Source organism: Cryptotermes secundus, unplaced genomic scaffold (assembly GCF_002891405.2).
Source record: "Cryptotermes secundus unplaced genomic scaffold, Csec_1.0 scaffold318, whole genome shotgun sequence".
NCBI lineage: Eukaryota > Metazoa > Arthropoda > Insecta > Blattodea > Kalotermitidae > Cryptotermes > Cryptotermes secundus.
In genome coordinates this window covers 1,192,464-1,204,937 of record NW_019730108.1, presented here as the reverse complement: position 1 = coordinate 1,204,937, position 12,474 = coordinate 1,192,464, and the positions used below count along the sequence as shown (strand labels likewise).

Sequence of the window (12,474 nt, the reverse complement as noted above, 5' to 3'; positions counted from 1 at the left end):
AAATACTAAACAACCTGCTTCCATGGCCGAGATACAGGGCGCCCATATTATAAGGTAAGGTTATAAAACCACCATTTAAGATCATTTTAGTGAAAGTTTCATGTTCCTATCTCATAGAATTTAAGAACAATGATGAATAAATAATTTTCGAGCAAAATTTAAATGGCCGGCTGAATATATTACCGCAGGAGCCGCGGCCGCGGAATTTAAATGACCACGTCAAAGGGTTAAGAACAGCTTATGAACCACATCCTGAATCTAAAAGCGTCACTTTTGGGGAAAAGAGTGCAACTTATATTTGGGCATATGTGTTAGTATAGAACTAAGTCAGATGAGTAGTTACTATAGGATTCTGACGATGGTGTATAACACATAGAGATATTGGGTTTTCAGACTTTATCCATCGTCCTGGTTTTAAGATAACTAAGAAAAACATGACGTTTCGGAAACTGGATCTGTTTCTGTCCTCAGGTGAGGGAAAACACCTATTCTGTTGGGTCCCTTAGAAATCACTGGACCTAGCTCTAGAATGAGGCTAGCTCTTTGTAAGGGACCCAACAGAATAGGTGTTTTCCCTCACCTGAGGACAGAAACAGATCCAGTTTCCGAAACGTCATGTTTTTCTTAGTTATCTTAAAACCAGGACGATGGACAAAGTCCGAAAACCCAGTATCTCTATAAGTCATATGAGTCAGAATAGTGCAGTCATCATAGAAACTGGCTATGGGCTGGACGGCCAAGGAGTCGGAGTTCAAGTCTTGGTAGGCGTGAGATTTTTCTCCTCTCCACATCATTCAGAGTGCCTCTTGAGCCCATCCAGGCTCCTATCGAATGGGTATCGGGCTCTTTCCCTGGGGGTGAAGCTGACCATTTGCCTCCAACTAGTGCCAAGGTCAAGAATACTTGGATCTATACATCGAGTCCTCCATGAACCTTCCTGGCATAGAGTTAAGCACAGGGACAACTTTGCCTTCTCTTCTCTAGAACTAAATCAGATGAGAATGTTTTGCTGTACTGTTGCAGGTGTTGAGAAAGTGATTACAGTGACGAAACATGAGTGTAAACCTGAAGAGTTTGAGTGCCGGCCGGGAAGCTGTATACCAGTCAAATGGAAATGTGACGGGCAGAAGGTAAAGCATGTATCCGTTTACTGGTTTTGATGTTGTTGGAAATGGAAACTTATAATCATTGCAGTTGTTTTGTTCATAGTGTATGCAGTAAAAGTCCATTAAATGTTTCTTTTGTACACTAAACTGAGTAAAATCTGAAATGGGAGTTATTGAACACTATGATTATTGACTTGGGATTGTTAAAGTTGAACATTATAGCAAGTGTCACGTAACTTTGAACAAGGCCAAGAGTAATCTTGAATGCGCAGAAGAAAAATTTCAGACAAGGGGGTACGTTCGAGGGTGTGAGAAGTGGAAGAACGAGTGTTAAGAAATTCCTCCCACCACAAGCTATGCTTGGGTTTTGACTAGGAATGTGGGGCCTTGTTCGAATTTACGTGACACTGTCTATAAGTCAGAAGAGACCTTATATCAAGGAACCTTAGATGGAGGTTCCACTGTGACGTGTTGACTGGCTCTGTCAGTGTGTTGCAAGGTGAGAATATAAGTAATATCAAATTGTAGCATCCTGTTGCACTTTTCACTTAGTGTTTTTAATTAATTCTGCAGTCTTATATGCAACAGTTTATTGAAACTTAATAAAAGCTAGTCACTTTAAAAGTTTTCATGACATGTTTCAGCCGAATTGGTCATCATCAGGTGTTAAAAGTTGTGGTTGAGGAAACAGTTGTCTTTCTGCGTTGATGTTTATTTGTTGATATATGGTTCCCCTAGTGTGCATTCTTCCATGTCGTGTTATGTACTCCATCATATTATGTTCCTTGTCTTGATTCCAACTGCAGTTGGAAACTTTTAAAGTGACCAGCTTTTATTAAGTTTTAATAAATTGTTGCAGTTAAGAATTAATTAAAGACTCTGACATTATGAGTGTCCACCATAACTAAACAACTAAGAAAGGATCTGTCAGACTGAACATTGCAGTCAGTTGGGTAACACTCCTGCTTTGTATCTGGGAGGTTTGAGGCTCAAACCTCAGCCCAGAGGTTGGCTGTTCCAATTAACTCAGTCCCTACAGGAAAATTATGGGATAGCACCCCAATTGAGGATATGGCCACTCCCTGTTACATCTTCGCTAATTAATTGTGTACTGTCATCTCATAATTCAACACTGCAATCAGAGTTGTTGCAGTGTCATTAAATAAACAATAAAATAAAGACACGCAGATCTGTGAGGCATGGTTGAAGATACTGTACTGATATTCACTGGGAGGGACAGAGCGGATCCTACACTCATGGCAGCCAGCATTTGAATCACATATTTGCTGAATATAAATGAGAAGTAATGTTGCTTGAGCCAGCCTTCCTGTCATGAGTTCTTATCAAGGAAGTTGTTGGAATATTAGGCATATGTTACAACCATTTCATGAATTTTTGAGGTGAGTAATCAGGTCAAGAAATGAGAATTTGAATTTGTAAGATGAAGAATTTCCTTCAACCCCAAGCACATTTTATAACAGAATTAATTTAATGTTTGAGTTTAAGAATAGCGTACATCCATAAATGTCAGTGTTATTAAAAAAGATTGCGTGTTTTGTATGAAATATGTTTTGGGTCTTGTTGTGTTGAAACAGTCAAGGAGAATGATAGGTGTATGTTATGTAGCATGCATTTGAGATTTGCAAAATATGTATCAACTTCTGGTTGTTAGAAAACAAAGGGAGGAGGCAGTGTGGGAGACCTATACATACATATGCAAGTGGATGTTAAGCAAATAGGATGTAAGGGTAGGACTGTGTTCATCTCAGTTAAGATAGAATCTTCTATATGGCTGTTGTGAACATGGTAAAGACACTTTGGGCTCTAATTTGAACAATACTGTACTTCAAAATCCCTGAGCAAGTTAATATCCATTCAGCTGGGTTATGAAATTCCCAGTGTTCTGCTCCCAGAAATACACAGTGCCAATGTCAAATGCTTCTAGTGGTTATGTTAGGAGTCATATTACTGCTCTGTTCTGCTCTCTCCGAATGCAACAATGAGCTGGAACAGATCATGCACATTTTTCATGTACTAGAAGTGGAAAGGAATTAAGCAGAAAGCAAAACTGTGTTGTCTTCATAAATCCTTGATCTGATCTTGTCCAGGACTGTTCCAACGGCCTTGATGAACGTTACTGTGAAGATGGCTTCGAAGATGTATCGAAACATTCCAACCACCGTCTTGAGCACCATGACAAAGAGAAATGGTTGCAGACAGATGCCAGAAAATGTGCTCAGTATTGTCGTAAAGCCAAGGAGTTTGTCTGCCGATCCTTCAGTCACCGGTAAGCATTTCACATTCCGTTCTGGATATTATACTTACTTACTGCTTGGCCCCGCATTTCTGTTAAGAACCTTGGCCTCCGTCACGACAGATTCCCACTCTTTATTTGATTTTTTCCCCCATATCCTCACTTGCAGCTGTCATAAATCATTCTCTACATCCTCCAGTCATCTCAGTCTGGGCCTTTCAATGTTTGTACTTAATTTTAAAAATCTTCATAGACACTCTTTTTAAATCCATTCTAATCTCATGCCACAACCATTCCAAATTCAGATGGAAATTATGACTGTTACTCTTCAGAGTAATACATGGTTTGGGTTGGGGTGCTGGGCTTAGGAAGATTCTATAGGGTGATTAAATCAAGGATATGGAAATGAGTTGAACATTTAGCATGCATACGGGGATGGAAAGTGTACACATGCATGTCTTTGTGGAAGGATGAAATGTTACCGGGTTGTCTAATTTCTGTTGAATTATGGGTAACATACAGCTGGCTGGCATTTGTCTTCACTAGTCATGAAAGAGTTAAGGGTTTGTTGGTTTCAACAGGGAACAAGATTCAGTGTGTCTTCTTAGTGACAGTAACATTGGCTTATCAGGAAATCTTGTGGAGGAAGAAGGTTGGGACTACTACGAGGTTAAGTTGCTGTCACTGAAGTGTGATGCCAAGTTCCAGTGCGGTAATGGGAAATGCATCAACATGAGCCTCGTAAGTCTGACTCAATTTAGCATTTCGTTTGTTTGCTTATGGAAATTTACTTCAGTTTATGTAGTAACCCCTCAAGCCAGTATCCTGAGGATATATTTGCAAGACTGTGAGACAGCTATGTGCGGCGGCCTGAGTATGTCCTCCCTGACTGCAAGCTCACAGAAAAGTGGTCATTGCTCTGCCTGCTCTTAGCAGGGACTCAAACTGACTGAAGTGATATACCTCTAAAGATCGTAGTCCTCACTGTCTTAGTTGTTCCTTCTGACAGATTTCATAGCAGTTACAAGGAATGCTTTTCGACCTTCTGATTAGCTGCTTAAGGCATCACATGGCTTGGAAATGAGTAATATAATACGATGCTTCAAGGTTTAGACTATTTATAATGCCTCCTCAAAATTTTATAAAATTTACTTCAGTATTTTGAATTGTCTCATTCTGGTCCACTGCACTATTAAGTTAGAAAGTTAATAGAATTTTCTGTCCAGTGCAGCAATAGAGGTCACATCACTTTTATTATTCTTGCCTTACATGTTTCAGTATAATTAAAACCATCATCAGAGGCACTTTTCATATGGCAGGAGACACTGTTAATTAAGTTGGTTTGATGTTCACTTTCACTTGTGTTATTCACAGATGTATGTTTCGTATTATTGTCAAAGGTTTTAGTTATGACGGCACTCGTTATCATATAAAAACATAAACATGCAGAATAATTGAGTATGCCAATAGGCTATACACAGCACAGGAATTATCACTTTTCCCACAGTAGATTTCTTATGTTTGGATTAATCACTATTAAACTATTTAAAATTTAATTCAAAGGACGCAGCACACATGTAACATCATAACACATATAAGCCCACACACCACCAAGAATGATGACTCCCATCCACGGGAAGAATTGACAACCAAGAACGACCTACGACAATTTGAATTAAATTTTAAGTAGTTTAATAGTGATTAATCCAAACGTAAGAAATCTACTGTGGGAAAAGTGATAATTCCTGTGCTGCGTATAGCCTATTGGCATACTCAATTATTCTGCATGTTTATGTTTTTATACGACGAGTGCCGTCATAACTAAAACCTATGACAATAATACGAAACGTACATCTGTGAATAACACAAGTGAAAGTGAACATCAAACCAACTTAATTAACAGTGTCTCCTGCCATATGAAAAGTGCCTCTGATGATGGTTTTAATTAAACTGAAACATGTAAGGCAAGAATAATAAAAGTGATGTGACCTCTATTGCCGCACTGGTTGGAAAATTCTATTAACTTTCTAACTTTTTACTTCAGTAATTTCTGAAATATATAATATTGAAAAGTTCTGTGAGAAGTGTCTGGTACAGGGCTATTTAAATACCAGTGCAGGGTACAAGTAGTGGGGGTTGAAGCGCCAGCTTGAGGGGTTAACACAGTCACTGCCACTGAGAATCAGCTGGCCCAGTCTTTTGTCTATGCTAACTATATTTTGAGATTACTGCATTTGAATTGGGATAGGACAAGTGAAAAATATGAAGAAAGCAGTCTTTTGGGATTTGGCACCGTGTATATGTGGTGTTAACTGAAGTTCCTCCGAAACGTCGGTTAACACCACATATACACGGTGCCAAATCCCAAAAGACTGCTTTCTTCATAGTCACCGCCGTGAAAGCCTCAAATCCTACAAAGTGAAAAATAATTTACACTCACTTTGTATTTTGATTTCTTAAATCTTTAGCAAACTATGCCTGAAGTTTCTCTGTATCTGTTGGAGAAAATTACATTTATATACAGAGTGACAGGTATCTGCCACTTGACAGGATGGGCACTGTCATGCTATTGGCTCCAACTCATCAGGCTGTGGAATTGGCAGTGAAAAGCAAAATGTAGGTGGCAGTTTCTGTATGTGTGGCATAGGTTTTTGTGATGGTAAAGTTTTGTGACATTGTGTAGTTTTGTGGGTGGTTCTGTCCAGAAGATGGTCACAGTTGAGTTGATCCAAAATGTCTGCAACTGTACACAGAACTACATAACATTACATTTCTTTCACATATTGGCTTCAAGTTATTTGTCTGAATATGAAACAATGCAAAATAATTATTGCGTGAAATAACACATTAAATCTCAGGTTTCAGTCTGTCTGAGTAAGACAGGGAGTGAGATATATTGAATATGAACCATCAATTTGTATGCTGTTTGGAGCAAACTGTATGTACCTATTAATAATGTTGTATTTTAGCGTCCTGTTGCACTGATTCGCATCCATGATGTGTATGTATTAACCGTCTTCTAGTGCGCACAATCTCACTTGTCACTTCACTACATGTTTCGGCATTGTTAGAACACACGCAGCCACAAAAGGAGGACACATCACAAGACACAGTATACACAAAATATAAGAAGAATGACTCCCATAGCGGAAGAATGATATAATACGCGAGTTTGAATTACGATGTATAAGATGATAAATCTTAACAAATTTTAATATATAAATTTTATTATAGTACATGACGAATATACTTTTTAAATCATTTTATAAACGACACATGATGGCGAGCAGTGCAATAGTTTAACGTAAATAACACACCTGAGGATGGCACAGTGATGCCGAAACATGTAGTGAAGTGTGACAAGTGAGATTGTGTGCACTAGAAGACGGTCAATACATACACATCATGTGTGTACCTGTCAACAGTTAATGGTTTCTTGCAGGTGTGCAATGGCAGGAATGACTGTGGAGACAGATCAGACGAGAAGAACTGCTCTGCAGCGTATCTTGATTATGCCATCCGCCTGGCAGGAAGTAATGTCTCCAATGAGGGTCGTGTTGAAGCCAGAGGTGAGTAATATGTCAAGAACAGAAATTCTGCCTCCCCACTGTGCCAGTTGTTCTCTGCCTCCCCATCCAGTTCGAGAATTAGGCCAATGGCCTGTTCCAGCTTCTATGTGAGTTTAGGCTCCTGATCAGTGTATTCAGATTTGCTTCTGTTTAGACTCTACAATGAATGTGAATAGTTCAGACACTAAAGCTGCTGGCTAAAGATGTTAATTTCCAGCGTGGACTGACAGTCTTGGCATGTTCGCTATGAAAAATTTAAAAAATATCTCTGTTAGCTTCACTGTGGGTGTCTGTGCATACGTAACACATTGACAACCACTGAATGCATTTTTATTAAATTTGATATAAGGGAGTTATACTAAAACCTTCACGTTATGTTTAAAATCATATGGCAGTGCCAGACATTTTACGTGAAGAGCTAAATGAGTATGTTTCAATCAAAATTTTTAGCAGAAATTGAACACATGTTTTATGTCCAAAGCTTTTTCTGTAAGTCTTACAGTTTTCAAGATATTTAGTCAAAATGGAGCAAATATGCCAGAATTATTATCCTGTGCTTGGATTTCATGACATGTTCTTTTGATTTCCACATCCAGACTGGCTCTAGAGGTGCTGGGGGCAGTTTAGCCATGAGTAAAGTGGCAAGATGTGAAGCTGACAGTTCATATCCATCCAGTGCTGAAGTCTAAGCTTGTGGGATGCCACCTCAGTGCCATATTTATGCTTTGCCAGAATGATGCATTGGCACAGAAGTAACATGTTATGTTTTGTTTTTATTTCTGAGGCTGAAGCATTGCTTGTGTATCTGACCTGTGACATCTGTAGGATTTGAGTTTCTCACTGAGGTGGTCATGGTGAGTTCTGTATTCTGGGATATAACGCTATGTAGTCTGTTGAAAGTCAACTGAAGTTTAAGAAGAACATGTCGTCTTCATCGTCAGGGTCGAAGAATAATCCAAACGAGAAACCAGCACAAAGCAGGTGGCAAGCAGATCGACCCTGAAGATGGAGGTGACATGTTCCTCTGAAATGTCAGATGACTGTGAATGGACTACATGTTGTTATATCTCAGAAGACAGATCTGTTCATGGTTAACATATAGTTCACTCGTCAGTCACAGCTTTCTGTATGTAACAGTGAAAGAACTAAGTTTGTCTTACTAATATTTGTAACATGTATAATGGATTTTTGCAGTGTTTGGTCAGTGGGGCCTGATTTGTGATGATCTGTTTGGGCTGCGAGATGCTGAAGTTGTCTGCCGAGAGTTGGGGTTCCCCCTGGGTGCGACAGAAGTGTTGCCACCAGGATCATACATTTCCCGTGACTACACACAGCCGAAGGTTTTCCTAGTGGATGACCTGAAGTGCCTTGGCAATGAGAGCTCTATCCTGGAGTGCGAATTTGCAGGCTGGGGAGTCCATGATTGCCTCCCTGAGGAAGTAAGTGCCTTCATGCATTCCTTATACAGAATGCACCAAGGAAACAGTTTTCTTCTGGGATGTGGTACTGTAAATTCCAGTAGAAGTCCAACATTTTGGGGGAACCTACTGCCTCCATTTTCAGGGTTCGAGAGTAAGCCAAGCAAACAGCAAGCAAGCTTTTATTACTCTCTAACCCTGAAGATGGAGGTAGTAGATCCATCTGAAAGCTTGGTGACTTCCTACTGGACTGTACAGCATCACATCCTGGAAGAAAACACTTTCATAGTCACCACAGTGAGATTCAGCAGGTGAAGTTCTGTGTGTAAAATTTGAGGTTCTCATTGCAATGACATTATTTCTGTGTAGTCTGGTAGATTGTTACAGATGTTTCAGAGGAATGTGTAGCCTCCATCCTCAGGGTAGGAGAATAGAGTAAATGATGTATAGTAAGTTATTTTACTTCTATTCCTAGTTGTTTTATCTTATTTTACATTTATTCTCTATGTACAGTTTCTTTGTGTTTCTGTTCTTTGATTTGTAAGTGCACATGCAGACAGTCCATGAAAATAGCAGGTCATGAAATGCAAAGTGTGGATTTAAAAACGCCACACCACATTCCGCAGCAAGGCCATTTAAATGCCCACAGTATGGTTTAATACTCAGAACTGTTGAATGAATTTTGATTAGATTTGGTACTGGTAAACCATAGTGAAAGTTATCATATGAATTTCATTCATGGAAAGAGACCCCTTGAAAGATGAAAGCATAAATGTGGCAGTTATATTAAATGTATTTTCAATGAAAGATTTGAATTGCCTTGAGGTATGGTATGGTTGTGAGCACTTTTGATAATGATAACAGATATCTGGATTCCGTAAGAACAGGATGTGGCTGTGTTAGTTAGTTAGTCAATTATGTAGTTAAATGCAGTGAAAGGTACATGTTTTTGTGTCTGTCAGGCTGTTAGCGTTGTGTGCAGTGTGCCAGGCCAGACGTGTGCTCCAGGCTTCTGGAAGTGTGGGGGCAGCGGCGAATGTCTTCCCATTGCGTACCTGTGTGACAACATTAATGACTGTGAAGATGCTAGTGATGAAGATCCCTCACAGTGTAACGTGAGTGTTATGTCCAATTAATTATTGATTAAGTAACAATTATTGAAAAGGCTTGAAAGAAAGTGTCATTGTAAGACTCACCACCAGAAATTTACACATCATTTCAGAACACATATCAGGACTTATAACCTCACCATTGAGAATGATCTAGTTACATAACAGTGTGGTTGGTACTACAGATACTTCTTGTTATTGAAATAGTGACATCATACCTCATCAGACTGTGATGAAGGTCATGATTGAAAACATGGTGTTTTGTGTGCTGTTTGTGCTGAGGTTATATAACAAGGACTAGCTGGACAAGCTAATCAGTCAACAGGCAGTTTGAGGTTGGAGTTGGTGGTGTTACACTGTTAGCAGCCACTACCTAGCAATGACTAGTGATGACAGATTAACGAACAGAAGACTTTATATGTGCTGTAGTTGTAGTGATCTGTAGACTATAAATTGATGAGATTCTTACAGTTATTTATAGTTATGAGTTATAAGCATTAAATAAATCCAATTACCAGTTCAAACTCCATGTCTAGTCACTGACACATGACAATATTTTGTACATAGAAATCATAAATTTGCATCAAAATATACAAACGTACAAAGTCATTTGTTTTTTTAATTAAACCCAGTGCAGAAATGGGTAGATATTGTGATGCATATATCATTAGATTTTTTTTTATTGCTAGTGGGGTGGGACTAAGTCATTTGTACTGCGGCCACTTCTTGTCTATTGTACCATCCCCAGATGATAGGTGAGGGTGATTGTGGAGCATTTGGTGGAATGAAGATTGGCAGGGGAAACTGAAGTACTCAGAGAAAACCTGCCCCAGCGCCACTTTGTCCACCACAAATCCCACTTGACCAGACCCAGGATCAAACCCGGGCGACCGCAGTGGGAAGCCAGCAACTAACCGCTTGAGCTATGGCACGGCCACAAATTGGAATCTTACTATACTGGAAAGGATCATGTTAATGATTACCCATGTGTATATGTAAAATCATTTGCAGTTGCCTGTGGAGCTGCGATTGGCAGGAGGACCCAACAACATGGAAGGGCGTGTTGAAGTGCGGTATCATGGAGTATGGGGAACTGTTTGTGATGACGACTTCGCAGAACCTGCCGCTACAGTCATCTGTCGTTCATTGGGATTTGGTGGCCCAGCACAGGCAAAGAAGGATGGGTTTTTTGGTCCTGGAGAAGGTCAGATCTGGCTGGATCAGCTGCACTGTGTGGGCAATGAAACAGGAATAGCAGAATGTCTGCATTCATACTGGGGAGAACACAACTGCAAACACAACGAAGATGCAGCCGTCATCTGTGCACCAGGAGATGTTCGGCAGTCACTGGTAAGCTCTGAAGCACACCTGGCAGCATATTCAAAGTATTTCCAATGTGCACTGTGTGCTGCTTGCTCATATATCTCTGCTCTGAGGGTAGTGTGACAGAAAGAGTGGATGAATGCACCTGTGGGATATTATTAAAGAGGAAGATTTCAGTTCCTCTTGATTTGTTGCAGTTGTCTATGTATATAAGTTTATTTTAAATTAAATGACCATGTATTACCTGACAGGGTGATTGTAGTAACTGGACAACATTCTTGATGTAGCGCACATGTGGATGTTGGTAGTTTATTGATGATTTTCTTTATATCAGTAAATTTAATGCGAGTGTTTATCACGCATTTATTTTGTGGATTTATGTAACTTTTCTTCCAGACTTTTTGGTGCGTTGACAGCGAAAGTTGTGAAGGTGCCTGTATTGGTTTCACCATCTGTGTATGTCTGTCCATGTACATGTTAAGCTCAAAAGCCACCAGACACATTCTAATGAAACTTAATATGCAGGGTTTTACTAAAATTCTTTGGCATGTTCCCGTTTTGGTTAAAATTACATGAAGACCTACTTGTGTTCCTGTATGATTCTTGGATGTAACTGGCTGAGAAATGTTCTGTACAAAATTTGTGCATATTTTAAATTGAATGCTTTTTTATTATTTTTATAAGTCTTACAGTTTTTGAGGTAATTAAACCAAAGGGAGTGAGCATGCCAGAATTGTGACAATATGCATACATTTCCTAACTTGTTCTCTCAGGTTGGGTCATAAAACAAGTTGAAGTAAATGAATCTCAGATATGGTAATATTCATGTGATATTATTAAAATTAATACTTGAAATAATATTATATTGTGACATGTTGCACAACGGAGGAACCCCCCCACCAGCAGTGTCGCGGCGGGTGAGTCAGCGCTCCGTCATCCCCCCTCCCCATGGTATCGTAATGCGCAACGTGCAGTGACGTAAGACGGCGTGAGGTAACAGCGTTGCTACGTAACAGGCCCACACAGCCCCTATATAAGAGAGCTGCGCTGCCTGCGAAGTTAGTTGTAATGTGGTCATCGCCGAGTTCAGTTCCGAGTTAATTCCGAGCAAGCCTACGAGCGAGTGTGTTATCAACAGTTCTCCAGTCAGCCAACTACAGTTGGAGTATAGCAGCCGTCGCGGTAAGAAGATCCGGACGTGTGTGTGATTGTGTAATTGGGAGTGTGTGATACAGTGATACAAAGCTCCCCTACTGTAAACGTGTAGACTACTGAAGACAGAGTGAACTGATTTGCGCATAGGGTTAGAAATCGTGAAACCCCGCAACTGTGTTATAATTAATTGTAGCCGTTACTTGTAGGTTGTTGAATAAACCAATTAACAATCCGAACGGTGTCTTCAGTAACTAAAACACGTTACAATATTTTATTAAGTATATAATACCTAACTAATTAACTCTATGGAACCAAGTCCATGCAAAGCTGTCCCAAGAAATTCCTGAAATATTATGAAAACCAAAAGTTCATTACCAAATTTGCAAATGCCTGTCCAATGGATCCAGTCCACATCCTCACTCTGTGTTTCTTTAAGAAAAAAGTTAATATCCTAATCATCTGTGTGAGAGTCTCCCATGTGCTCTTGTGTTCAGGTATTCTGACTGAAATTTTGTGTACATTCTATTGCACCGCATTGCG

At 39.7% G+C, this 12,474-nt stretch overlaps 1 protein-coding gene across 6 annotated transcripts in view; it reads left to right on the top strand.

Annotated features, from left to right (window-relative positions):
• LOC111866126 overlaps nucleotides 1-12,474 on the top strand; it is a 54,590-nt gene that overhangs the window by 16,626 nt on the left and 25,490 nt on the right. For all 6 annotated transcript variants that reach the window (XR_002843097.2, XR_002843095.2, XR_002843096.2 and 3 more), the window contains exons 10-16: nucleotides 1,024-1,130; nucleotides 3,215-3,393; nucleotides 3,942-4,101; nucleotides 6,803-6,929; nucleotides 8,124-8,368; nucleotides 9,310-9,462; nucleotides 10,468-10,806. Coding sequence is in view for 3 of the 6 variants with exons in the window: in XM_023854767.2 (XP_023710535.1) it covers nucleotides 1,024-1,130; nucleotides 3,215-3,393; nucleotides 3,942-4,101; nucleotides 6,803-6,929; nucleotides 8,124-8,368; nucleotides 9,310-9,462; nucleotides 10,468-10,806 (1,310 nt within the window). In the remaining 3 variants the exon portion in view is untranslated. The remainder of the gene's footprint in view (nucleotides 1-1,023; nucleotides 1,131-3,214; nucleotides 3,394-3,941; nucleotides 4,102-6,802; nucleotides 6,930-8,123; nucleotides 8,369-9,309; nucleotides 9,463-10,467; nucleotides 10,807-12,474) is intronic.